At 50.1% G+C, this 27,861-nt stretch overlaps 1 protein-coding gene and 1 pseudogene across 1 annotated transcript in view; one reads left to right on the top strand and one right to left on the bottom strand.

The window, feature by feature from the left end:
- LOC100424874 (uncharacterized) overlaps positions 1 to 6,982 on the top strand; it is a gene marked incomplete at its 5' end in the record, with an annotated part of 8,764 nt that extends 1,782 nt beyond the window's left edge. Inside the window, 7 exons of the mRNA XM_077939058.1 lie at positions 558 to 686; positions 1,775 to 1,825; positions 1,911 to 2,004; positions 2,100 to 2,206; positions 3,852 to 3,910; positions 4,240 to 4,381; positions 4,705 to 6,982. Coding sequence (XP_077795184.1) covers positions 558 to 686; positions 1,775 to 1,825; positions 1,911 to 2,004; positions 2,100 to 2,206; positions 3,852 to 3,910; positions 4,240 to 4,381; positions 4,705 to 6,678 — 2,556 coding nt within the window. The remainder of the gene's footprint in view (positions 1 to 557; positions 687 to 1,774; positions 1,826 to 1,910; positions 2,005 to 2,099; positions 2,207 to 3,851; positions 3,911 to 4,239; positions 4,382 to 4,704) is intronic.
- Positions 6,983 to 11,198: 4,216 nt separating this feature from the next.
- Positions 11,199 to 15,369, bottom strand: LOC106992476 (uncharacterized; annotated as a pseudogene).
- Between the last annotated feature and the right edge of the window lie 12,492 nt (positions 15,370 to 27,861).

Consider the following 27,861-nt stretch of genomic DNA (forward strand, 5'->3'; position numbering starts at 1 on the left):
TCCTTTGAGTCTACTGAGGAACAAAACATTAATGTACTTACGGGTGACTGTCACATACATTTATAAGAATATACAAGACTTCTCTCTGAAATGAGGGTTGGGTTGTCCTCTTTGTGTTAAGTTCCTAGGTTTCACAGAAAGGCTGCCTTCTGCCATGAGCATACATTAATATAAACGTTTGAGAGGTAGTGGTGCACTTCTTCACATTAACAGACGTGTGAGGGTGTATGACTCTAAACCACACGGTGTACAGTGCCTGCCTATGTAATATTTGCTTTTCTGCCTTTGCCTCTGGTTTTGGTCCCTGGTAGCTGCTGACTTGTGGCAAAATCCCAGAGCTCAGAGTCAGAAGACTGAGTTTCAGTTCCATTAGTGCCTTCTATTCAGCCATGGTATCAATCCCTCTCAGTCACTAAGTGATTGTGACAACACTTCCTACAGTTGTTGGTGGCATTAAATCAGATGGTGCATAAGAGTATTTTGTAGAAACTGTAAAGCAGGATGTGACTGTAGGAGTTTCTACTTCTCATGAGTATCACTGCTCTTCCTTTCCACAGTTGAGAGACTACCATCCCCAGGCCAACCCTAGTGTTGGTACAGGAGCAAGTGACACCAAAAAGAAGAACATAAATAATGGTGCTAACCGTGACACAACCACTTCTGGTGGTTGCCACTCACCTGAGGATGTGAGTCTTGGCTGGCCAGGCTCCTGGGGACAGAGGGTCCAAGGGGTGGTGGAAGGTAATTGTTAAGATTGTGGAAGAACTCCCAGGCACTGCTTAAGAATTCTGGGTTTGAATCCTCTCCATCTGCTGGGGATATGATAGAGGGCAAATTCCTTGAGCTCTTTGGGCCTCTCTTTTCACATCTGTAAAATAGGAGTGGTTTGGTTTTACCTACATTGGTGAAGTTTAAATGAGATTTATCATTGTTGTTTTTATGTGAATCCCTAGTCCACGGCCTGCTGTAAACTCTCCTTCTCGGGCTTGTGTTTCCTGAGGTAGAGTTAGAGAGTATCAGAGGTGTCTGTTAGCTCTGAGAGTCCGAGAGTTAAAGGCCCACTAGAATGGAAACCTCGGGACTGAGGGTTCCTATCTGCCTTTTCCATCCTATATCTGCGCTGTGAAGAACCGTCCCTGGCCCGTATGTGCTCAGTCAATGTTTGTTGAATGAATGCACCTTTCTAAATCACAAGCTGGCAGAAGCGTGGGCTCTTCTCACACTCCATCTCTGAAGATTTCTCTGACTGTCTTTTTGAGAGAATCTAGTTTCAGACTTTGAGTTCTGTGGCTGTGGGCAAAAACCAACAAAGACTCAAGTCCTTTTACTTTGGGAGTTGAGGAGAGTTTACCAGTTCGAGTTCCCATTGGGTCTGAGAACTACCTTTAAAATCCATCCCTGGCCCCTGCCTACTGCTTCCTGGCCTGGGGAATAGAGTTGAAGGGGCCACCCTCAGTCACCTTCCTTTGACTCTCCCCACAGAAACAACAGAACCGAGCCCAGCTGGAAGAAGTAACGTGATTTCTTTGTTTGCTCACATGACTGCTGGGTTTGGAGGACACTCAGCCGTAGAGGCCCCAGTCTCGTCTCACCCACTCCCAGCCTGGGGAAGAAGGCTCACCCCCCGGATCCCACCCCGTCCACACAGGGTCCCTGATAACCTGGTCCCATGGGTGGGCCTGTCCTGGGGCAGTGGTGCCCTTCTGGGGGCATGTCTCTTGCTGTGCCATCTCTGCCTCCCCCTAGTAAGAGCTCTGTCTTCCTCTTTCTATAGGAAAAGAAGGCAAGCCACCAACATCAGGAAGCCCTAAGGAGGGAGCTAGAGGTGAGTGGAAGGTGTGAAGTTCCCTCCTGTCCTCTGGAGGTTTCTTTGCTTCTCTTTCAGCACTTGCTTGTCTTTTCTCCCAAAGGCCCAGGTTCATACCATACGAATCCTTACATGTGAGAAAACTGAGCTTCAGACGGCACTCTATTACAGCCAGCGTGCTGTCCAGCAGTTGGAAGGTGGGAATCTGGCACCCGGTCATCCTTCAACCTGGCACTTTGACAGGCCTTTAGGGGGAATCTTTTGGGCCACATCTGAATGTCTCTCATTCCAGGAGAGTGCAGGCATCTGGTCGGCCGCCTGCATGATTCATGGAATTTTGCAAGACATTTAGAGTGGGATCTCTCTGCTGTTGCTACACAGAAGAAGAAGGCTGACAGGGTGAGTCCAACCACCTGCCCCGTCCCCTGGGAACCCGGCTTCACAGATGGAGGAGTGAGCCTAAAAGTCCCTTCTGCAGGATGGAGTGTCCTGCCCAGAAGACAGCATGGCCATTGCTTGCTGCTTTTGTGTGTGGTGGTTAGAGGCTGACAGGGGCTGAGTCGGCTGCTGTGGGTGAGTTGGGGGGGCGCCGTGGGGAGTGAGCAGCGGACATAGAGCTCACAGGCCAAGTGCCCGCCCTGCCCATATTTGACTGTGGACTTGGCCAAGTCCCAAGTGGCGGTTAGGATACTTGTACTATAAAGGTACAGAAGAGTAGCTTGAGTATGTTATTATTTGTGTTGAGAGAGGAAGCCTGTGTGTGTGTGTGTGTATGTATTATGGGAATATACAATAAACACGTTTGTAAGGATTCATAAACATCTCAGGAGAGAGGAAGTGTTGGGGGGAGATGTTTCCCTTCTGTACTTTCTGAGTTTTGGACGATTCGAATGTATCATCCTTTCAAAATGTGAACAAATGATTAATTTCCTCCTTCTTATCTTTGCCCCTACCCCCAGTGAAAGAATGGGCTTAGAGAATCAGATATACCTGGGTGTTGAAATCCCAGCTCTACGTGATCTTAGGCAAGCACTTAACCCTTAATACCCCATGTTTTTCATCTATACAATAGAGGTAATAATGGTAACCGTCTCCTATGGAGGTTGTGAGGATGAAATGGGATTGTTAGTGCAGTGCCTGGTGAAGCAGTCAGTAAAGGTTCCAACAGTGGTAGTAGTAACAGTAAGAACAATAGCAATACCATCTGATGTCTCTGGGCCCCTGCTAGCCAGCTATGAATTCAGTCTCTTTCCCTGTCCCTTCCACCTTTACTGAGTTCTTTTTTTTTTTTTTGAGACGGAGTCTCGCTCCGTCGCCCAGGCTGGAGGGCAGTGGCGCGATCTCGGCTCACTGCAAGCTCCGCCTCCTGGGTTTACGCCATTCTCCTGCCTCAGCCTCCTGAGTAGCTGGGACTACAGGCGCCCGCCACCGCGCCCGGCTAATTTTTTGTATTTTTAGTAGAGACGGGGTTTCACCGTGGTCTCGATCTCCTGACCTTGTGATCCGCCCGCCTCGGCCTCCCAAAGTACTGAGTTCTTTGAAAGACAAATGAGGGCCAGGTGCTCTGGCTCATGCCTGTAATGCCAGCACTTTGGGAGGCCGAGGCTGGCGGATCACCTGAGGTTGGGAGTTCAAGACTACACTGACGGACATGGAGAAACCCCATCTCTACTAAAAATACAAAGTTAGCCGAGTGTGGTGGCACATGCCTATAATCCCAGCTAATCGGGAGGCTGAGGCAGGAGAATTGCTTGAACCCGGGAGGCGGAGGTTGTGGTGAGCTGAGATTGCGCCATTGCACTCCAGTCAGGGCAACAAGAGTCAAACTCTGCCTGAAGAAAAAGAAAAAGTAAGAAAGAAAGAAACAAAACAAAACAAAAAAGAAAACCAAAGGAGACCCTGGGCTTGGAAGTGCCTTGAGAGCATGTCAGGTGTGACTGGGTGTGGGGAGTGGTGTGTGGAGTGGTCACGGTGGCTGTTGTTCCTGGTAGGCCAGCCGCTCCTCTGCCTGCTCTATCCTGACTTCACCTTTCTCTATTTGCAGTACATCGAGGAGTTAACAAAGGAGAGGGATGCCCTGAGTCTGGAACTGTACAGGAACACGTAGGATGGGGGATCGTGGGATGGGAGGTCTTGGGGCTCTTAGCGTGGGGGGTGTGCCGGGAGGTGGGGGTACAGGTGAGCATGGTGAGAGGCTCATATAGGTTTTCATGTGTGCACAGGGAAGCTCTAGTGCCGGCTGTGCCACTGACTCATGGGGTAGCCTCAGGCAACTCATGTCTTCTCTCTGGCCTGCCACCTGGGGCTTTAAATTCCTGGGGTCCCATCCAATGCCATGGTTCTGTGGTTGTGGGGTGAAAGTAGAGGGTTGATCACCAAAGCAGTCCTTTCTGTTCTTCGTTCATTCCTTTATCTACTGCCTCTGGTCGTAGCATAACCGATGATGAGCTGAAGGAGAAAAATGCCGAACTACAAGAAAAACTTCGACTTGTAGAATCTGAGAAGTCTGAGATCCAGCTCAATGTAAAGGAGCTAGAAAGGAAGCTGGAGAAGGCCAAGCTCCTGCTGCCACAGGCAAGCAGCTACAGCCCCGGGGGTTGTGGGATCCCCGTCCGGCTGGGACCATGGTCTAGGGATCATGCAGGGTATGGGGAGGCTCCAGTCAAGAGCTAGAAAATTTGGGTCCTTGTTCTGGTCCCACCATAGAATCCTCTAGAGTGTGCTAAAAATCTACAAAGTGGGGCCCTGCCTGGGGAATCAGAATCTCAGAGTTAGGGCTTAAAAATATATATTTTAAAGGATCATGGGTGAAAACCATTGTTTGATAGATTACATTTATATGACTATCCCATGAGTCTGTTTCCTTCTGAGGTTCAAACCAACTTTCACTGTTCCAGCAGCAGCTGCAGGAGGAGGCTGACCACCTGGGTAAGGAGCTGCAGAGTGTGTCCGCGAAGCTCCAAGCCCAGGTGGAAGAGAACAAGTTGTGGAACCGCCTGTACCAGCAACAGGAAGAGAAGATGTGGAGGCAGGAAGAGAAGATACAGGAGCAGGAAGAGAAGATACGGGAGCAGGAGGAGAAGAGGCAAGAGCAGGAGAAGGAGATGTGGAAGCAGGAGGAGAAGATAAAGGAGCAGGAGGAGAAGATACGGGAGCAGGAAGAGAAGAGGCGGGGGCAGGAAGAGAAGATGTGGAGGCAGGAGGAGAAGATAGGGGAGCAGGAGGAGAAGATGCATGAGCAGGAGGAGAAGATACGGGAGCAGGAGAAGAGGAGGCAGGAGCAGGAAGAGAACATTTGGAGGCAAGAGGAGAAGATACGGGAGCAGGAGGAGAAGATGCATGATCAGGAGGAGAAGATAAGGGAGCAGGAGAAGAAGATGCACAAGCAGGAGGAGAAGATACCAGAGCAGAAGAAGAAGAGGCAAGAGCAGGAGAAGAAGATGTGGAGGCAGGAGAAGAAGATACGGGAGCAGGAGGAGAAGATGCACAATCAGGAGGAGAAGATACGGGAGCAGGAGGAGAAGATGCATGAGCAGCAGAAGATACATGAGCAGGAGGAGACCATAAGGGAGCAGGAGGAGAAGATGCACAAGCAGGAGGAGAAGATACGGGAGCAGGAGAAGAAGAGGCAGGAGCAGGAGGAGAAGATGTGGAGGCAGGAGGAGAAGATACGGGAGCAGGAGGAGAAGATGCATGAGCAGGAGGAGAAGATAAGGGAGCAGGAGGAGAAGATACACAAGCAGGAGGAGAAGATACGGAAGCAGGAGGAGAAGATGCACGAGCAGGAGGAGAAGATACAGGAGCAGAAGAAGAAGATACAAGAGCAGGAGAAGAAGAGGCAGGAGCAGGAGGAGAAGATTTGGAGGCAGGAGGAGAAGATGCATGAGCAGGAGGAGAAGACACAGGAGAAGGAGGAGAAGAGGCGGGAGCAGGAAGAGAAGATGTGGGAGCAGGCGGAGAAGATTTGGAGGCAGGAGGAGAAGATGCATGAGCAGGAGGAGAAGATACAGGAGCAGGAACAGAAGATATGGGAGCAGGAGGAGAAGATACGGGAGCAGGAGATGTGGAGGCAGGAGGAGAAGATACAGGAGCAGAAGGAGAATATGCACAATCAGGAGGAGAAGATACGGGAGCAGGAGGATAAGATACACAAGCAGGAGAAGAATATATGGGAGCAGGAGAAGAAGAGGCAGGAGCAGGAGGAGAAGATGCGGAGGCAAGAGGAGAAGCTACGGGAGCAGGAGGAGAAGATATGGAGGCAGGAGGAGAAGATACGGGAGCAGAAGGAGATAATACGGGAGCAGGATGAGGTGATGCGGGAGCAGGAGGAGAAGATGTGTGAGCAGGAGGAGAAGCTGGGGAAGAAGGAGGATATGCTGTGGGAGCAGGAGGAGAAGATGTGTGAGCAGGAGGAGATTCTGGGGGAGAAGGAGGATATGCTGCGGGAGCAGGAAGAAAAGCTGTGGGAGCAGGAGAAGAAGATGTGGGAGCAGGAGGAAAAGATGTGGAGGCAAGAGAAGAAGCTAGGGGAGCAGGAGGAGAAGATGTGGAGGCAGGAGGAGATGATGCGGGAGCAGGAGAAGAAGATGTGGGAGCAGGAGGAGAAGATGTGGAAGCAGGAAGAGGTGATATGGGAGAAGGAGCAAAAGATACGTGAGCAGGAAGAGAAGATGCGGAGGCAGGAGGAGAAGATGCGGGAGCAGGAAACGAGGCTGTGGCAGCAGGAGGAGAAGATGCAGAAGCAGGAGGTGAGGCTGCAGGAGCTGGAGGAGAGGCTGGGGGAGCTGGGGCGGAAGGCCGAGCTTTGGGGGAGCAGGCGGAGGTGGGTGCAAACCCTGGAGATCATACAGAGCGACCTCACCACAACTTAGCAGATGGTGGTTGGCTCCCTCTGCTTTTCCACCAGTCTGTGGCGTACAGCTTCAATGGTGGGAAGAAGGGTGTGAGATTTGAGGCTGGGGAGGGAGGCATGGGCCTCTAGGCAAGGGAGGCAGTCACTTAGGCCTGGAGGAAGGGGCCAGGGGCCAGGGGCCTGGACAGATAACAGAGCCCCACTGTGCCCTCGCCACCCTGTTTATGGGCCCAGAATCTGGAAGCCAGCCACTGCCTACCCTGACGCCCATCCTGCAGGTGGAGCTGAAGAGCCAAGAGGCTCAGAGTCTGCAGCAGCAGCGAGACCATTCCCTGGGTCCCCTGCAGCAGTACCTGGCCGCCTATCAGCAGCTGGCCTCTGAGAAGGAGGCTCTGCCCAGCTGCAGCAGCAGGAAGCTCAGGGCAAAGCGGTGGCCAAGGTGGCCCCCCAATAGTTGCAGGAGACCCAGTTGAGGGAGTTGATGAGGGTCCTGAGGGGGATGACCTGGCAGCCTCCGTGCCTTCTCACTCTCTTTTCTGGCCCCTTAGGAGCACCTGGAAGCTGCCATCTACCGAGCACATGACAAGAAGGCAAAAACAATAAACATGTAAAACCCGGCAGCAAGGCCTGGAGAAGAGTCAGCTGCCATGTGACTGTTTAGAATATAGTCTGAGCCCAAACCTGAAAAAAAAAAAAAAAATTATTTATTTTAAATTGTGGCAAAATATTGGTCAGGCACAGTGGTTCATGCCTGTAATCCCAGCAATTTGGGAGACTGAGGTGAATGGACCACCTGAGGTCAGGAGTTCCAGATCAGCCTGGCCAATACAAAAATTAGCCGGGCATGGTGGCGCATGCCTGTAATCCCAGCTACTTGGGAGGCTGAGGCAGGAGAATCGCTCGAACTCGGGAGGCAGAGGTTGCAGTGAGCTGAGATCGTGCCACTGCACTCAAGCCTGGGTGACAGAGCGAGACTCTGTCTCAAAAAAAAAAAAACCAAAAAAACAAAAAAAAACTTTCTTCCTTATCTTCCTTACATGTATGTTCCTATTGGTTTTTTTCTTGTATGTTTCTATTGGTTTTTTTCTTGTTCTTTCTCATTTAGTCTTGTCTTGTCTTATGGCGTTGCTAGTAAACTTTTATCTGCCTCCAGAGAGTATTGACTTTGACTTTATGGCACACAACTGGAGTAAGCGCAGATCACCTTCGTGTAGTTTGGCACTAAGCTGGTTCAAAGCAGGCTTTAGTTTTTGTGACGGCTGGTCTATTTTTTATTCATTTGGACTCCTAGGGGTGGCCCTTCCAGGGTCCCCACCAAGGTCCCATCTCCTTACTGGGACCCAAATTCTCATGAGGTCATTTCAGCCCTGTGAGTGCCACACATTCAGCTAGGCTCTCCAGCCTCTTAACCACCACTTCAGACTCAGTTTCTTAACCTCTTAGCCCTCTACTGTTCACCAATCACCAAATGTCGGAAAAGCACTACAGACTGTCAGGGTCACCTCCTAGGCCTGGTCACTCAAGTTTTGACTGAGGTCTCCAATTACCTTCAAACAGTTTGTTTTTGGTGGTGGGGGCACATTTTTGTCCAGTTTCTCTAACTGCTTTTGTGGCGCGGCTAATCTATAACAAGCTACTCTGCCTTTAGTGAAAGTTGAGAACCTTCATCTGTCTGTTTTTTTGTTTTCTTTTGAGATGGAGTCTCGTTCTGTTGCCCAGGTTCCAGTACAGTGGCGTGATCTCTGCTCACTGTAACCTCCACCTACTGGGTTCAAGCAATTCTCCTGCCTCAGCCTCCTGAGCAGCTGGGACTACAGGCCTGTGCCCCCATGCCTGGCTAATTTTTGTATTTTTAATAGAGACAGGATTTAACCATGTTTTCCAGTCTGCTCTCGAGCTCCTGACTCAGGTGATCTACCCGCCTCGGCCTCCCAAAGTGCTGGGATTACAGGCGTGAGCCACTGCGTCTGGCCCATCTCTCTTTTAAAAAATGTTTTTAATTTGAGGTATAATTTATATTCAGTGAAATGCACAGATCTGGTATATATTTTGATGAATTTCAACAAATGCATTACCCAGGTATCCCACCTCCTTTGAAGATATAGAACATTCCTATCATCCAGAAAGTTCTCCTGTGCTTTAACCCTGTCCGGCACTCCCCCAGCAGCTGATGAATGTGCTGAGAACATTGGTACAGGATTCTGGCCTCCCCAGAGGAGCTGCTTTGACAAGCCTGCTTGCCTTACCCAGCACTAAGTCCCTGCCTGCTCTCTCAAAATTTCCATCTTTAAACTGGTTGTACCTATAACCCTCCCTCATCAAGTCAATAGATAAACTCTAAAAATAAACACCCCTTCCTGGCCCAGCAGCTAGAACCTAATCTTTCCTGTAACCCCAAACTATCAGACATGTCACTCGCCTGCTGGTTCACCCTCACTAGGGTGGCAGGTGCACCGGAGCAGCTGGGCTCACCTGTTAAGCAAGAAGCCAATAGCTGGACAGTGACACTCAGACCCCAGCCTGGGTGAGCCTGGCTGAAAGCCCCCTTCTTTCTGGTCCGACTGTGGAGGGGCGGGGGGAGCATCCACAACTCTACTGCCCTCCGCATCCTTCCGCTGTGCTTCCTCCTGGGAGACGGAGCTGTTCATTCATTTGGCCAAAGCCTTCTTGAGGGCTGTAGGTTTGACAGGCTGGGTGTGTGGGGGCCACCGTGCTAGAGAGAGAGGCTGGTGTGTCAGAAGGCAGCCACCTGGCCAGAGGAGAGTCAACCCCCTTGGTGACCTCCTTCCCCTGGCTGGACACAGTGCCCTGCACTCTCCACATGTGACTGCTCCCCTCAGAGCCGCTTCCAGGGGAGGGGTAATAACACTGTGGGTGGGGACACTGTGTTAGTTTACAGTGGGCCATGGCTCCCTCTGACATCTCCAACTCAGAGGCAGTGGAGAGAAGATGAGAAATTCCCTACACCTCCTCCCTCAGCACCTACCTCTGCACTCATCCACATATGGAGACCCCGATGGTGGTCCCTGGGAGTGCTGCCATCTGTGCCTCCTTTCCATGCCTGCAGCAGCCATGCCCTCTCTCCAGACCCTCACCCTCGTGGCTCAGTAGGGGCTGCACTGCCCTGGGTCCTGCCCCTACACCTGGGCCTCTGTACCCATCAGTTCTCCCAGTCTGGTTCTTATTTCCCCCAACAAGTAGGGAGCCTGTAAGGTCACCTGCTGAGCAAGCTGGGGGAGAGAGTAGGGCAGGGCTGGGAGGATGAGGAGGAGAAGCTTATAGTCATGCTGGAGACTCAGCGGAGCAGAGTCCATGCAGGCCCATTGGCTGCCTAGCCAGTGGTGATCCCGCTCCCACCCTCGTTTCTTCTTTGTTAACAAAACCATGACCGCATTAAATATTGGAAACCTATAAACCTCATGGACCCTCCTCCAGCCTCCCCGCCATGTATTGGTGAATCTAAGTCAACTCTAGTCATTTCATTCCTCTGGACACTGATTGCCTGGGGCTTGGGCATGAGCTGCTTCTTCACCTGAGCCTGAGCCACAGGTGTCCTCTGCACCTACCAACTGATGCACTGGGCCAGGGAGAGCTCCGTCTCGATGGAGATGAGCTGTGAGGAGTTGGTGGCTGGGCGGATCAGGTTGTTGTAATGGGTTTTGTTCAGAGGGTCGTCCATCAGCTTCTGCTCAGCATGGGCCACACGGCAGTCCCCTGGCTAAGAACACAGACATGCTGGGCCCTTGTGCAACTGTCCCCCACTGCAGCTGACAGCTATGAAGCGGGAGCTGAGAGAGCCAGGAGCACAGGCACCCTGAGGACCGGCTGAAGCAGTGAAGGCGCTGGGGTTCTGGCTCTCCCTGGGGACTTCAAATGACATTCATGAATGGTTATTCATTCATGAATAGCTCAGTTACCTCCTCCCATGCCACACCTCTTCCTCCTCCTCCTCCCTCGATCAGTGAACAGCATCCCACGCTCTACACATCTGATATGAAACTGGGTGTCTCTTCCAGACTCCTCCATCGGTTCATCCAAGTGGCCACCAAGTCCTGTCTGTCCTCCCATCTCCACGGCTACAGCCATGTCCCTGCCTCCCCTGCCCTGTCCACCTTCTATTCTCTCCACCCGCACTCTGTCCCCGCCATCCATGTGCCATACAGTGGCAGACTGGTCTTTCTACAGCACAGTGGACTAGCGCCCTTCCCTGCCCACAGCTCTCAGAGCTGGAGGTGGAGTTGAAACTCACGGTTTGACATTCAGAGCTCTTTCCCCCTCGGCACTGGCTTCTCCAGAGCGCTCACAGTGCGGGGCAGGAGCCCCTGACTCAAATGTGGGTTTGGTGCTGAACTGGGTCTGATGTGGTGCTTTCCCTAAGAAGAGACAGGACTGAGATGGGGAGATGTTCTGGGTTCAGAGTTAGACCCACAGAGTGCAAGGTTTCTCCGAGACACCAAATGGAGGGTCCAGCTGGCAGCTGGCTCCTGGTCTGGAGCTTCAAGGAGAGGTGTCAGCTCAGAGCCACATTCAATAGCCAGCTTAAATGCAGCCTCCTGCAGGGAGCCCCTGGAGCTTGCACAGTCTCAGATCTGCCCCTCTGTGTACCCCAGAGCCCTTGCCAAGTGGCGTTTGGTTCTTCATGTCATCTCCCTCCCATGTCTGGGAGTAAAGGTGAGGTGCAGGGACTTGAGCTTGTGTACTCTGGTGTCTTAATGGAGAATGTGTCAAGTAGAGTGGAGGCGGCTTGGAAAGAGGGAGACTCAGAGGAGAGTGAAGGACACATGACCAAGCGAGCCTGGGAGCAGGAAAAGAGATGAGCGTGAGTAGAGGAAACTGCTGGGGCAGGGGAGCGGATGGGAGGATCAGGGAATGAGGGGGCTGGAGAGGTGGGGGTAGGGATGCTGGCAAGGGGCTGCCTGGCTCGCCAGGCTCAGGAGTCAGTTACATCCTCCCACAAGGGCCAGCTCACCTGGTCGCCCCAAAGCCCTCCCTCTGTGGGTGGGACCAGAGGGCCCAGAGCACGGATGACCCAACTGAGCAGGACTGAGGCGGACTCAGGTGGGTGCTGGGCTGGACTCCTGGCTGTGGGGAGCAGCCGCCACCCTGCCTACTGCGTCCACTTTCCAACTCGCTGCCTGTCTGAACAGATGCAATATTGGGCACCTTGTGAAACGTGCTCCTGGTGCACCTGCTGCCTGCTGCCCCTCCTGCAGAGTGCCCGGGCTCTCCAGAGGGGATTCCTGTGGAGGCTTGGCCTAGATTCTGAGTCCTGCCTCTCACACCCGGGGCTGCTACCCCAGAGGCCAGCTGCTTGAGTACCCTGGAAGCCTGTCTGTAGGCCGGGCTACAGCTGGGTCCATCCCACAGCCCTTCTTTAGTGCATCTATTTGGACTGACTGCTCATTTCGTAGAGAGGGGTATGTCTTGCCCCAGCCCATCTGGCATGTCCAAGGCAGCTGCGGGGACAGAATCTGCAGCTCCCGGGCCCCAGCCCTGCAACAGTAGGAGAGGCTGGACCCACGTCTCTGAAGTCCCCCCGGGCTGGTGCGAGCAGGTTCCCAAGTCCAGGCCTGCTCTGCAGGCTGTGGGGCTCATGCGCCAGCTCTGAGCCCACCTGATGTGCTCAGGTTGCTCACCTTTGGGCCTGTCCTGCCTCTCAGGTATTCAGCTGACCCTGAGGGCCTCTCCCTCATCTTGACCACCAGCTACGGGCTCTGACTTACAGGTTCCCAGAACCTTAGACCATTTGCCGCCTGCCCCCCCGCCCCGCCCCGCCCGCCACATTTCTCAGCTGAGGAAACTGAGACCAGAGAGGGGAAGCAACTTTCTCAAGGACCCCCAGCAAGTCAGAGGCAGAACCGGGTCTAGGAATCTCTTCTCGAAAGAGATTCTCCCTGTCCCCTGAGCCTTTTTTAGTGCCTCATGAACTTCCCTGTAAGGAGACTGCCCCACCGAGGCTGGAAATGGTGCTGTCCAGGGCGGTGTGTGCCCATGACTGTGCCTGTGTTTGTACTTGTGAGTGTGTATGAGCGTGGGGATGAGGAGTGGGAAGAAACGGCAGGGATGCTGGGGCTGGAATTCACTCCGCCTCACCCCAAAAAGGGGCACAGGAGAGCCCAGCCAAGCACAGCACATGCTTCACCTGGAATCTGCGGAATGACTGGGAGGCCGGCTGGGCTCAGAAGACAAGGAACAGGCCTTTCCCCACAGATGACAGGGAGGCCCAGGATGGGTGGAAGCTTCTGCTGCAGCTTTGGGGGTCACATCCCAGCCCACGGGCTGACAGTTAAGCAGAGAAGTCGCCTCTAGGGGTCAGTCATGATCCAGTGATTCTGATGAGGAGGGGCCCCCCCCCCCCCCAGCCTCTGTCCAGGGTCTTGTCTGGAAAAACTGCTCCCTGGCAGAAATGGGCTGATAATTTGAGAGGAAGCCGTAGCTGAAATTCTAAACTGTGTGAGTGTGTGTCTAGTTTGAAAAAGCATATCCGACTTCAACATTTATATTGAAAAAATGGAAAGCTATTCCCCTTGTTTTGGAATACAAACTACAGAAAGCAACAGTTAACAGAATCTTATTGGAAAGGTCAGATTCTGCATCTGGAAAGGCACAGTGACTTTCAACTGGGGTGTGTGTCCTTCACTGAGGAAGGGAAGGTGAGATTTATGCTTAGTAAAAGGCAGCTATGGGCCGGGCGTGGTGGCTCACGCCTGTAATCCCAGCACTTTGGGAGGCCGAGGTGGGCGGATCACAAGGTCAGGAGATCGAGACCATGGTGAAACCCCGTCTCTACTAAAAACAGAAAAAATTAGCCGGGCGCAGGGGCGGGCGCCTGTAGTCCCAGCTACTCGGGAGGCTGAGGCAGGAGAATGGCGTGAACCCGGGAGGCGGAGCTTGCAGTGAGCCGAGATTGCGCCACTGCAGTCCAGCCTGGGCGACAGAGCGAGACTCCGTCTCAAAAAAAAAAAAAAAGGCAGCTATGAATTTACCTTTTATAAAGAACTTGCCACATACTATGAGTGCTTTTTCAATCATGTCAGAATCACCCGGATGCCTGTGTAAATGCAAGTTCCCAGGCTTCATTCCCAGAGACTCTGGTCCTGTGAGCCTAGGGTGGGGCCCGGAAATCTCTATGGGGTGGTGCAGGCTGCCCCAGGACCACACCCAAGAAACACTGCAACTGCCCCACACACACATCCAAGTCCCCAAATACGTAGGCAGGCATCTCATCTCCATAGAACAGATAGGAAAACTGAGGTCCAGAGTGGGGAAAGAAATGGCACAGGGTCACCCAGCAAGTAGTTGCAGAGCCACGACACACCCACTGCCTGCGGACACCATCTCTGATGACAGCTCCACCTCCCTACAGGAACCTTGCCCACCCCCACCCCTACCTCCTGCTGCCCCTATGGTGGGTCTCTGTCCAAGGAAGATGTAGCCCTGGTCCTCTAGACTGATTGGGGCTCAGAGAAAAAGCTTGGCCCAGAGTGTAGGAGCTAGAAGGGTCTTTGGAATTCAGGCGGGGAAATTGAGGCCCAAAGAAGGGAGTCCTCACATTTCAACTCTGGAGAAGGTCTGGGTCTCCTTCCTGAGTGGTAGGTTTGACTTCACCAGCCCGGCCCTCAGTCAAGCTGGCTGTCCAGGCCCACCATACCTCGGGGTGGGTGACCAGAGGTGGTGGTGCCATAAAACACGTTTCCTGGGAGATCCACCCCCAAAGCTCAAAACATTCCAGGCCTGGTGATTTGGGCACGCCCCCTTCCCTCTCAGCCCGGTTTTCCCATCTCTACAATAGCTGTGTTGGAGGAGACTTCTCTCTGAGACTGAGCTGCAGATGTTCTCCTGGGTGCCTACACCGCCCAGGTTGCCGGCTCCTCTGTGCCCACTCTTCAAGACAGTCAGCTCTTAGGTGAGAAAGGAGCCTCGGCCCTATCAGGAGTGGGGGCCGGTGCAGTGCCAGCCTCCCAGACTGCTGGGGATGACCCGGGCTGCCTGCAAAACTGGTGCCATCCAGCACCGCTGCCCAGGCCACAGACACCCACCAGGGAAGGTGGCCCTGGCCCTTACAGTGGCTCTGAGAAGAGGAAGCCCCAGTCCAAACCTCGTGGAGCCACCCACACCTTCCCTCAGCCCAAAGAGGCTTTTAGGAAAATGAATCATGTCAAGTTCATACCCATGGGGTTGCTGACAGAAAGGACAGTGTGGGGTGAGCTGGCACAAGGGAGTGCTGCTCTGTGCACACTTTGCAGGGAGGGCACTTAGGAAAAGGGACTGCAGTCTGAGAGGGTGAGTAGCTCAGGGTTAAAGGGAAGGGATGGAGCTGGAGTGAGCTGGCCTCATCCTCCCCCTTGGGCCTTCCAGCCTGGGCTCAGGTGATTCAAGGGAGCAAACACCTCCTTTTCCGGACCAGGGAGTTCTCGCCACGTTTTGGAATCGGTACCATTCCCTTGGGGGCTGGGGGGCAGCTCCCACCTTCTGACCTGGCTGGAACTGCTGCCTCCATTCTGGATCCAAAAGGGCACCTGGCAGCTTCTCCATCTCCCTCCCAGTCCAGCCCCCCCTCCTCCCCAGTGAGGGCCCCAACAGCAAATCTGACAACTGGAGGAACAAGGCAGGAAGGGCAGGGTCTGAGGGAGTGACCACCTTCAAAGAGCAGCTCGGCCACCTTCTCTCCAGGACTCTCAGGCTTGCCTTCATATCGCTCCCTCGACATCCTTTTGCTATCATCTGGCATCTAGACAGACAGATGGTCTTTAAAAACAACAACACTGTTGACGTGGAGCAGACATCCCCTTTGGGATGGTTTGGAGAAGTTAGGGTTGAGGGCATCCTCTCCTCTGCAACCTGCGGCAGTGATAGGTGAGATATAGAAAGTAAATAAAGGCCGGGCGTGGTGACTCACGCCTGTAATCCCAGCACTTTGGGAGGCCAAGGTAGGCAGATCACCTGAGGTCAGGAATTCGACACCAGCCTGGCCAACATGGTGAAAATCCGTCTTTACTAAAATTACAAAAATTAGCCAGGCATAGTGGCGCACGCCTGTAGTTCCAGCTACTCAGGAGGCTGAGGCAGGGGAATCACTTGAACCCGGGAGGCTGAGGTTGCAGTGAATGGAGATCTCATCACTGCATTCCAGCCGGGGTGACAGAGTGAGACTCCATCTCAATAAATAAAAATAAAAAAGTAAGTAAATAAAAAAGACATACCGAGTCTGAAAAATAAGTTAATGTTTATCTCCATGAACGAAAAGCAGAAAAGAAATGCAAAGTGGCTGGAGGCTGACGAGCCTGGACCCTGCTGGGCATTGGAAATCGAAGACAGTGGCAGGTCCTTTGGGATAAAGGGACCAAATGACTCCTAGCTGGAAGCTGGGAGCTTGGGTGGACCCCAGTACTTGAAAGCATGCTGACCAGGTGCGGTGGTTCATGCCGGTAATCCCAGCACTTTGGGAGGCTGAGGTGGGCCGATCACCTGAGCTCAAGAGTTGGAGACCAGCCTGGCCAACATGGTGAAACCCTGTCTATACTAAAAATACAAAAAAGTTAGCCACGTGTGGTGGCAGGCACCTGTAATCCCAGCTACTTGGGAGGCTGAGGCAGGAGAATCCCTTGAACCCTGGAGGCAGAGGTTGCAGTGAGCTGAGATCACACCACTACACTCAAGTCTGAGCGACAAGACTCCATCTCAAAAACAAAACAAAACAAAACAAAACAAAAAAACAAGGGTGCTGGAGGGTGGGGGAGTCTGCTCTGATCTGTGGTCTGTATCTCTGGCTTTATGGGATGTATACCTCCCCAATATCCCCAGGACAGGAGCTTGTAAATGCCGTAAAACCTGAAGGCCACTGCAAAACTGTTGACATCAGGCTAGCAAAAGGTGATAGGATGAAATAGGTTTTTTTAAATAAAGGAAAAAGAAGAGTGATCTAATTATCTATCGAGAATAATATAATCTTGGTACGAAACTGGAACAAGGATGTACAAGGACAGTTCATGGTAGAACAGTCTGAATGATGAGTCTTTGTCACAGGGAGAGGGCACAGGGCAGTGCTTAGTGCTCGGCCTCTGGAGCCAGGCAATCCGGATTTGTACTCCTGCTGCCACTGCTTATATTCCCTGTGACCTCAGGGAAAATGACTTGCCTTCACTGTGCCTTAACTCCCTCGTAGATAAAGGGGGAAATAACCTTTACAATAAGCCTTCTAGGATGAAATGAAATAACTCAAGGAAACTAACTTAACAATACCCAGAACATAGAAAAGCAAATAGATGTTAGCTATTACTAACTTTTATGAACATGAATTCCAAAATTTTAAATAAAATAATACCAAGTTGAATACGGCAATGTACACACACAAACACAAATAATGCATTGTGGTGAATTAGGTTTTATTACAATAATGCAAGGGCACAGTCAACATCAGATAATGCACTATTAGCAAGCCAGCTTCCTTTTTTTTAAAGACAAGGTCTCACTGTCACCCAGGCTGGGGTGTGGTGTCAACATCTTGGCTCACTGCAACCTCCACCTCCCCAGCTCAAGCAATCCTCCCCACAGCCTTCCAAAGTGCTGAGGTTAGAGGTGTGCGCCACCACACCTGGCCCTATCTTCTTTAATGTAAAGCAATTATCATACTTAATAATAAAATTTGGGAAGCACTTTCCATCAAAGTTAGGACGTAGACAAGGGTACCTTCTATCACTGTCTCTACTGAACATGCCACTGGAGGTCCTAGGTAATGTGTTAGGCTAATACATGAAATTGCCATTTTTTTTAGGTTATGCAGTGCAGTGGAGTGCAGTGGCACAGCATCAGAAATGTATGTCATTCAACCTATAACAGAAATAAATCGGCCGGGTGAGATGGCTCATGCCTGTAATCCCAGCACTTTGGGAGGCCAAGGCAGGCAGATCACCTGAGGTCAGGAGTTGGAGACAGCCTGGCCAAAATGATGAAACCCCATCTCTACTAAAAAAAAATACAAAAATTATCCAGGTGTGGTGGCGGGTGCCTGTAATCCCGGCTACTCAGGAGGCTGAGGCAGGAGAATCGCTTGAACTCGGGAGGTGGAGGTTGCAGTGACCCAAGATTGTTCCACTGCACTCCAGCCTGGGAAATAGAGCCAGGCTCTGTCTCAAAAAAAAAAAAAAAAAGAAAGAAAGAAAGAAAAAGAAAAAGAAAAAAGAAAGGAAAAAAAAGAAAGAAAGAAATGAAGAAAATAAAATTTTTAACCTGGAAAGAAAAAAACTACCTGTATTTTCAGACCATATGATTGTCTACACAGAAAATCCAGAAGAATATACAGATAAATTATTAAGACTAGTAAGAGAGTTAGCAAGGTTGTTGAATTCAAGATCAACTTAAAAAAACTATTAGCGTTCCTATACATCAGTAATAACAAATTAGAAAATACAATAGAAAAAGAGATTCTATTCACAATAGCAACAAAACCCTGACAATATATCTAGCAAAATATACACAAGGCCTTTCATGAAGAGTATTGCCATAACCTGAATGTGTCTCCCAAAATTCATGTGTTAAAACTTAATTCCCAAGATGACAGTACTAAGAAGTGGGGCCTTTAAGAAGTGATTAAGACATAAGGGCAAGCCCTCATGCATGAGATTAGTGCCTTATAAAAGGGCTTGGGGGTGGTGGTAAGTCTGTCCCTTCTGCCTCATGGGAACATAGCATTTGTCTGCTCCAGAGGAAGCAGCGTTCAAGGTACCATCCTGGAAGCAGAGACCAGGCCCTCACTAGACACTGTATCTGCTGGAATCTTGATCTTGTTCTTCCCAACCTCCAGAACTGAGAAAATAAACTTCTGCTCTGTGTGAATCACCCAGTCTCAGGTGTTTTGGTATAGCACTACAAAGGGACTAAGACAAATATAGGCCGGGCGCGGTGGCTCAAGCCTGTAATCCCAGAACTTTGGGAGGCCGAGACGGGCGGATCACGAGGTCAGGAGATCGAGACCATCCTGGCTAACACGGTGAAACCCCGTCTCTACTAAAAAATACAAAAAACTAGCCGGGCGAGGTGGCAGGCGCCTGCAGTCCCAGCTACTTGGGAGGCTGAGGCAGGAGAATGGCGTGAACCTGGGAGGCGGAGCTTGCAGTGAGCTGAGATCCGGCCACTGCACTCCAGCCTGGGTGACAGAGCGAGACTCCGTCTCAAAAAAAAAAAAAAAAAAAAAGACAAATATAAAACTTTCCCAGGGACTTAAAGAAAAAACTGACTAAACTGAAATATATGCCATATATATTATGAATCGTAGGACTCAATGCTATAAACATACTGCTTCTCAACAAATTAATCTATAAATTAAATAAATTCCCACACAAATCCCAATAGAATTTTTTTGTGGAACTTGACAGGCTGATCCTAAAATTCATGTAGTCATTGAGGAGCCAAGAATAGTGTAGCAGGGCTGGCAGGCATGGTGGCTCACTCCTGTAATCCCAGCACTTTGGGAGGCCAAGGTGGGCAGGTCACCTGAGGTCGAGTTGGAGACCAGCCTAGCCAACATGGTGAAACCCCATCTGTACTAAAAATATAAAAATTAGCTGGGCATGGTGGTGTGTGCCTGTGGTCCCATCTACTCAGGAGGCTGAGGCAGGAGAATTGCTCAAACCAGAGAGGTGGAGGTGGTAGTGAACTGAGATCATGCAATTGCATTCTAGCCTGGGCAATAGAGTGAGGCTTTTTCTCAAGAAAAAAAAAAGAGGAATATCTAGGGTTGTCCCTAGTTACCTGGTGCATGGCCCTGGGATGATAAGGGTAGATGGACAGTGGCAGCCTTTGCTGTTTGGAGGCAGCTGTGCCCATCCACAGTGTCACTGGCCAGGTCCAGGTCCAGTCTGCCTGTACACAGCAAGTCCATCACTGTGACACGGGTTTTGCAAAAGAAAAAAGATAGATTCACAAGACCACCAAGTGAGGAGGCGGGAGAAGAGCTCTCAAATCCACCTCCTGAAGATGAAGCTGAGGGCTGTTTCTAGGTTAGGAAAGCGTGATGTCTAAGATGTCAGGGGAGGTGATTGGCAGTGGGGAAAAATGAAATAATAGGTTCATTTTGTGCAAGTGTCATCAGGCTTCTTGGCATTTCATAGGACATAAGTACAGAAAATGGTGGCATTAGCATGATCTGAAGGTGGAATGTTGGGCTCTGAAGGTGGAGTTTTGGACCCTCTGATGTCAGGATGGACCTTTTCTCAGGCACATGCATGGGTCCAGTTGAAGGGTCAGTGGTCTCAACCAGTTTGAATTGGACAGGAGTTGACCCAAGGTCCTGAAATACAATGGAAGCACCATGACCATTGTGACCTATGAATGTTATCTATAATGTAGCCAGTGAAGGTTGAGTTTCAGTGTTTAGTGTACCGTGGCCTTTGGGTTCATGGAAAAGGGAAACAAAAAATAACACAAAGCAAGCAGCCAAAAGCAAGCAGCCGAAAGCAAGCAGCGCAGCACTGTGACCTGCGGTGGCCACAAGCCCAGCACCAGGCACTTCGTGGCAGACCCACAGATGTGGGGGCTCCACAAGGCACAGCGGCCCAGAGACCTCTCCAGGGCCTTGCCCTTGGTGGTCCTACTTAGGTGGCTGGGCATGTTTCAGCTTCTCAGAGTGACTGATTGGTGACCTGCTCGCTGACGCTCCAGCACCATCCCCACACCTCCAGTTCCCAGCCCCTCCGCAATCCTGTAAGGTCTAATTCCACAACAAATCCCTTAGCCTGTTCTCACATGGTTCTGCTTCTTCCCTCACTGAATCTTGACACTTCCTTCAAGGTGAGCGTAAGCGGCGAGCGCTCTCTGGGCCCTGGGAATGCACCTGAACCAGGATGCCCCTCCCCAGGGGCCTTCCCTTCCTCAGCAGCTCCAGAGGGAGGCTTGCTTCCCTCCGCCCTTAGCAGAATGATTTGTTAAAAGGGTCACATCAGCCCCACACTAGCCCGAAAGGCCTCAGGGACAGGGCAGGGTCTTCGATCCTCATCTCTTAGGGCGGTGAGGAGGAAGCCACAATATACTGGGTACCTGCTTGGTGCTGGATACTTCATCATTTTATCCTCACAAGAAGCTACTGCCCCAGCTTGCAGTGAAAAGCTGATAGGGAGGGAGGTTGGTGGTGCTGGAGTTTGAACACACACTTAACAAACACCAAAGTCCATAGGTCCCTTGACCTGCCCACCTGCCCACAGATGCAGCAGGAGGTAGAGCTGGGATTTCTGCCCATGTCTGGCCTCTGCTGGGTCCTGGGGCCTGCCGCTCTCTGCTCTTCCCCTTTTCCACCTCCCACCTGCCCCCTTTCTCCTGGGGCTCAGCTTGGCGCACTAAGATGCTCATCAGTGTCTGGGGCACACAGCAGCTGAGGCCACAGAACCAGGAGGATTGGTGGCTCTGTCATTGGGTCCAGAGGTGGCTCTGCCACGGGAACCTGGGGACATGGGTTGGGGCTGATCCAGACCCAAGATATTATGGAGTGCAGCCCCCCAACCCAAAGGGCCTGAGACAAGGAACAGCTGGTCCCCATCCCTCCGGTCAGCACCATCTGAGGCCTCACCATCTGGGTTGGTGCCACTCAGTGCCTGCTGCTGGCCTAATGCCTTGCTTGGTCTCAGAGAATTCTCTCCTGCCATGCAGCAGTTTGGAGTGAGTTTCCTCCATGGCCCTTCCAGCCTGGCTATGCCACGGCTTTCCATCTGTAGGTGGTAATGAAGGATGTGAGGTCGACAGACAAGGACACCCATCCTGGCTCTGCTGCTTTGGAGCTCCATGACCCTGGACTAGCTACTTTCTCCTTTTCCTCATCTATAAGGGCTGTGCTGATGCTTCCACAAGATAATGTGGGTAGAGCATGTCGCACAGTGACTTGGCACCCAGTAAGTGCTCAAAAATGATGGTGGCACTAGCGGTTGTCATGGAATGCAAGAAATTACAAGAACTTATGGTTGGATCAACATGGGTCCAAATCCCAGTTTGACCACTTAGCAGCTGTGGTGGGCAAGTTACCTCACCTTTCTGAACTTTGGTTTTTCCATCTGTAAAAAAGAGGATGATACTTGTACCTCCCCTTCCCATAGGGTTGTTCTGAGGCTTAAACGGGATAATGAACATGAAAGCCTCTGCAAATAGCATTCTGGAGCATTCCTGAGTTCAGGTAGAGGGAAAGGTTTTTACTGGGACTGGCTTGTTATGTTCTTTCTAAATGGAAATGGAACTGAAGTGTCTCCTCTATCCATTTACTGGAAGAGTCATAAGTGACATGATTAGATGATCCCTTGGAGCCTACAGCTTAGGTCAGTGGTTCTCTAGGCTGCACATTGGAATCATCTGAGAGTTAAAAACAAAAACCAGGACACCCTATGCCTGTGTCTCATCTCCAGCAATTCTGATGTGATTGGTCAGGGCTGTGGCCTGAGCAGCCTATGTCTCATCTCCAGCAATTCTGATGTGATTGGTCGGGTCTGTGGCCTGGGCAGCCTGTGTCTCATCTCTAGCAACTCTGATGTGATTGGTCGGGGCTGTGGCCTGGGCAGCCTGTGTCTCATCTCCAGCAACTCTGATGTGATTGGTCGGGGCTGTGGCCTGGGCAGCCTGTGTCTCATCTCCAGCAACTCTGATGTGATTGGTCGGGGCTGTGGCCTGGGCAGCCTGTGTCTCATCTCCAGCAACTCTGATGTGATTGGTCGGGGCTGTGGCCTGGGCAGCCTGTGTCTCATCTCCAGCAACTCTGATGTGATTGGTCGGGGCTGTGGCCTGGGCAGCCTGTGTCTCATCTCCAGCAACTCTGATGTGATTGGTCGGGGCTGTGGCCTGGGCAGCCTGTGTCTCATCTCCAGCAATTCTGATGTGATTGGTCGGGGCTGTGGCCTGGGCAGCCTGTGTCTCATCTCCAGCAATTCTGATGTGATTGGTCGGGGCTGTGGCCTGGGCAGCCTGTGTCTCATCTCCAGCAACTCTGATGTGATTGGTCGGGGCTGTGACCTGGGCAGCCTGGGTTTTGTTTTTTGAAAGGTCCCCGGTGATTCTGATGTGCCGTCCAGTTTGAGATGCACTTTAGGCCCTTTCCAGCTCTTTAAACACATGTATTTATCTAGGAAGGTATGAAAGCATAAGTTTTCTTGAGACTGTCTTTAACATCTATAAAGGCTTTCAAGGCAGCTTCTATAGATTTTTTTAATGGCTGAATATTTTTCAACAGGCAGCATTTGGGTTATAAAATTAGCTTTTGGTAGAGTTGACTTATACCACCTGTAGCTTTTGCTCTCAAAAATAAATACTGGTTCTTTTGGCACACTCGTGGTTTTAGCCTAAAGTTCCTCTTTGTAAGCCAGTTATTAAAAGTTGCGATGCAGCCAGGGCGAAGTGTTACACACCTGTAGTCCCAGCTACTCGGAGGACTGAGGTGGGGGGATCGCTAGAGCCCAAGAAGTCAAGGCTGCAGTGAGCTGTGATTACACCACTGCACGGCAGCCTGGGTCACAGAGCGAGACTCGACTCTTTAAAAACAGAGAATGCTGTGACGAAAGGTGATGCTCGCCTCTCCCACACCCTTCTACAGTTTAGGGATTGTATCTTCAAGGCTTCTGGACTGAGAACCCTTATCTTTCCATCTTTGCTCATTGACACTCTATCCATTCATCCTCCTGATTATCTCCCCTGCGATGGACACACGGGTAGTCAGGGCGCAGGTCTCAGAACTGTCCTTCAGGCTCCAGGTGATCAACCGAGGCCCTTGTCTGTAGTGTCAACTCATTACTGTCCCTTCCTAGTAATCCCCGTAATTTAGCTCTTCATCTCATAGTCTTTCCTTGGGTGACCATGGAAAAGTGACCATAGTGGCTGGGCGCAGTGGCTCAAGCATATAATCCCAGCACTTTGGGAGGCTGAGGCAGACCGATCACGAGGTCAGGAGATCGAGACCACTCTGGCTAAAATGGTGAAATCCCACCTCTAATAAAAATACAAAAAATTAGCCAGGCAAGGTGGTAGGTGCCTGTAATCCTGTAATCCCAGCTACTCAGGAGGCTGAGGCAGAGGAATTGCTTGAACCCTGGAGGTGAAGGTTACAGTGAGCTGAGATTACGCCAGTGCACTCCAGCCTGGGCAACTGGGCGAGACTCCATCAAAAAAAAAAAAAAAAAAAAAGGGACCAGGGTACACTCAGCACGGATGAAATGAAACAATGTTGGTCAGGTGCGGTGGCTCACACCTGTAATCCCAGCACTTTGGGAGGCCAAGGCAGGCAGATCACAAGGTCAGGAGATCGAGACCATCCTGGTTAACACAGCAAAAGCCCGTCTCTACTAAAAATACAAAAAATTAGCCAGGCACGGTGGCAGGCGCCTGTAGTCCCAGCTACTCGGGAGGCTGAGGCAGGAGAATGGCATGAACTGGGGAGGCGGAGCTTGCAGTGAGCTAAGATCACACCACTGCACTCTAGCCTGGGGGACAGAGCCAGACTCTGTCTCAAAAAAAAAAAAAAAGAAAAAAAGAAATGAAACAGTGTTTAGAAACATTAATCTTCTGTTTTGTAATGCCCTGTAGTCTCTCTGTATGTTATATGTCACTTTGTAATTAACAACTTGCTGGTGAAAAGGACCCAACCAAAGTGTTGGATATAAGCCAGACTGTAAGTGGATTACTATTTCTGTCAATCATTTAACCATCTTTAACCTAAAAGAGTTTTATGTGAAATGGCTTATAATAGCTTACAGAATATTTGTAGAGAGGCACATTTGCTTGTATTGGATTTAAAGTGATGTTTTCTGCATCTACATGATGACTTATGATTCTTTATAGTTGTTGGATTTGAAATTCCAGACAAGTTTGTTGGAGGATATGCCCTTGACTATAATGAATACCTCAGGGATTTGAATGTAAGTAATTACTTCTTTTTCTCACTCATTTTCAAAACCTGCATAAAAATTTAGGAAAGATAATTGTTTTTTCTCCTTCCAGCACCTCATAATTTGAACAGAATGATGGTTCCCATTAGTCAGATAAAGCTGTAGTCTAGTACCGACGTCCTTAGAACTGGAACCTGGCCAGGCTAGGGTGACACTTCTTGTTGACTGAAATAGTTGAACAGCTTTAATATACAATAACTGTTGCATTATTATTTCAGATGATAAATCTGGTCATAAGTAAGAAATAAATGATCAAGTTTAGTCTTTTAATTCACTGTCCTTTGAATACCTGCCTCTTACTCTGGAGGCAGGAGTCTCATGGATGTGGGAACATGGTTGAGGAAGATTTGGGAAGACTGCAACAGCACACTACCTAAAGCAGGTTTTTTACTCCATCTTTTTATGCCACTTACCCTGGCCTCCCACTTTCATATGCTTAAAATTGCCTACTTTATTTGTCTTTCAAAACTACATATTGAGGCCGGTTGTGGTGGCTCACGCCTGTAATCCTAGCATCTTGGGAGGCCGAGGCAGGTGGATCACCTGAGGTCAGGAGCTGGAGACCAGCCTGGCCAACATGGTGAAACCCCGTCTCTACTGAAAACACAAAAATTAGCCAGGTGTAGTGGTGTGTGCTTGTAATTCCAGCTACCTGGGAGGCTGAGGCAGGGGAATCACTAGAACCCAGGAGGCAGAGGGTGCAGTGAGCCAAGATCGCGCCACTGTACTCTAGCCTGGGTGACAGAGCAAGACTCTGTCTCAAAAAAACAAAAAACCAAAAAAACCCAAAAAAATACATATTAAGACAAGAAACAAATTAAACTGATAGATAGACTACTGCTTTGTTTTCAAAAGATACACTCCCCAAAAGTTCCTGGTCTAAAATACAGTAGTACCATCTCTGTTTGTTTAGTAAGAACCTGGCAACATAACAGTGTTCTTATATGTAAAATGCTGTTCTTGCCTTTCATTTCAGAATATACTTTTTAAATGTGAATGTCTGGATTTTCATTTTATAGCATGTTTGTGTCATTAGTGAAGCTGGGAAAGCAAAATACAAAACAAGCCTCAGTTGAGAGTTCCAGTTGCGTTTGGAAACATCTGGAGTCCTATGGACATCGCCAGTAAAATTATCAATGTTCTAGTTCTGTGGCCATCTGCTTAGCAGAGCTTTCTGCATGTATCTTCTAAGAACTGTATCTGTTTTGTAGTTTAGAAATGTCAGTTGCTGCATTCCTAAAGTGTTTATTTGCACTATAAGCCTATAGACTGTCAGTTCCCTTTGGGTGGATTGTGGTTTAACTTGTAAAGAAAAAAGTCACTTAAACCACACCACTGTTGAGTGAAACATTGAAATCATATCTGTAAGATATAAAGAGAAGATGTATTAGTTTTTTAATTGATATTTTAATTTTTATATACTCAGGAAAGAACAGAGGTGATTGAATATTGTTAATTATACCACTGTGTGTTTAGAAAAGAAAGAAACAGTCAATTTTCACATTAAAGACAGCATCTGAGAAGTTTTGTTCTGCCAAATAAACCTATGTCCTGGAATTATTTGAGTAGTGTTTCAGTAGTGTTGCCTGTAGTTTCCAACTTGTTCAGATTATTACAGTTGATTAATCTTTGTCAGCAGTTCCTTTCAAATGCAAATCAGTAAATTCCGACAAGTTTGCCTTACAGTGTCCAGTCAAAATACTGTTTTCTAAAATTACTTATTTTCTTCTTCATCCCTCTCAGCATGGCCGTTATTTATAATGCAGTTTGGTTCATTAGGGTTTATGTTCCAAAAACACCCTTAGCCTTCCTATCCTAGTTTTAATGAATTATTAGGGTGAAACATAGTAAGAGTCGGAGCTATACAGAAAGGTCTACTCGGAGGTGCTTTGTTTCCTCCTATTCTTTTTTTTTTTTTTTTTTTGAGACGGAGTCTCGCTCTGTCACCCAGGCTGGAGTGCAGTGGCCGGATCTCAGCTCACTGCAAGCTCCGCCTCCCGGGTTTACACCATTCTCCGGCCTCAGCCTCCCGAGTAGCTGGGACTACAGGCGCCTGCCACCTCGCCCGGCTAGTTTTTTGTATTTCTTAATAGAGACGGGGTTTCACCGTGTTAGCCAGGATGGTCTCGATCTCCTGACCTCGTGATCCGCCCGTCTCGGCCTCCCAAAGTACTGGGATTACAGGCTTGAGCCACCGCGCCCGGCCTGTTTCCTCCTATTCTGTTCCCACCATTCCTACTTTCCACTCCTTTTTCCACTGACCCTGTGGGCATCATATTCATTGTTAACGGCAGTTACATTCTCACCAAGTGCTTCCCATCTGTAGGCACTTGCTGTGCATTGCTTCTTTTGGTGTTCACAGCAACCTCTTGAGGGAGGCACTATTATTGTCGCCTCCTTTTTTTTTTTTTTTTTTTTTTTTTTGACAGAGTCTCACTCTGTTGCCCAGGCTGGAGTGCAGTTGTGGGATCTCGGCTCACTGCAACCTCCACCACCCGGGTTCAAGCAGTTCTGCCTCAGCCTCCCAAGTAGCTGCTGCAAGTACAGACACCCACCACCATGCCTGGCTAATTCTTGTATTTTTAGCAGGGACGGGGTTCTGCCATGTTGGCCATGCTGGTCTCGAACTCCTGACCTCAGGTGATCAACCCATCTCGACCCCCAAAATGCTGGGATTACAGGTGTGAGCCACCATGCCTGACTATTATCCCCATTTTTATTTTTTTATTTTTTTTGAGACGGAGTTTTGCTCTTATTGAGAGCAAATTGTAGAGACAGAGTTTCTCCATGTTACTCAGGCTGATCTCGAACTCCCGACCTCAGGTGATCCACCCCCCTCACCTCAGCCTCCCAAAGTGCTGGGATTACAGGCATGAGCCACTGTGCCTGGCCTTATTATCCCCATTTTTTAGATGAGAAAGCTGAGTCCCAGAGAGCATGGGGAGCTTGTCCAGAGTGACATCTCTGATGCATAACCAGTACTCAAACCAGTATTTTTCTGACACCAAGGCCTGTGTGTAAACTGTAAAAGGGCTGTTTGGCACCTACTTTTCTAAAGTTGTCTGATCCCTTGTCAGTCCAGGTCTTCCTGAAGCTTGGCACTTCTGAAGTCACCTTTCTGAAAACATTCTGGTAACTGTTAGATCCCTTGTTCTAGCTATTCATGTGTTCTGTGTGGTTAAACAAGGTTCACAATGGGCCACCTGGCCTTTGGAACTTGGATGAAGAGCCTGCCTTCAGTTGATCCTCCCCACCCCCATTTTCAAACATGGGTTTCCATGTGTTAGTTGTAA

The sequence above is a fragment of the Macaca mulatta genome, chromosome 7, assembly GCF_049350105.2.
Source record: "Macaca mulatta isolate MMU2019108-1 chromosome 7, T2T-MMU8v2.0, whole genome shotgun sequence".
Taxonomy (NCBI): Eukaryota; Metazoa; Chordata; class Mammalia; order Primates; family Cercopithecidae; genus Macaca; species Macaca mulatta.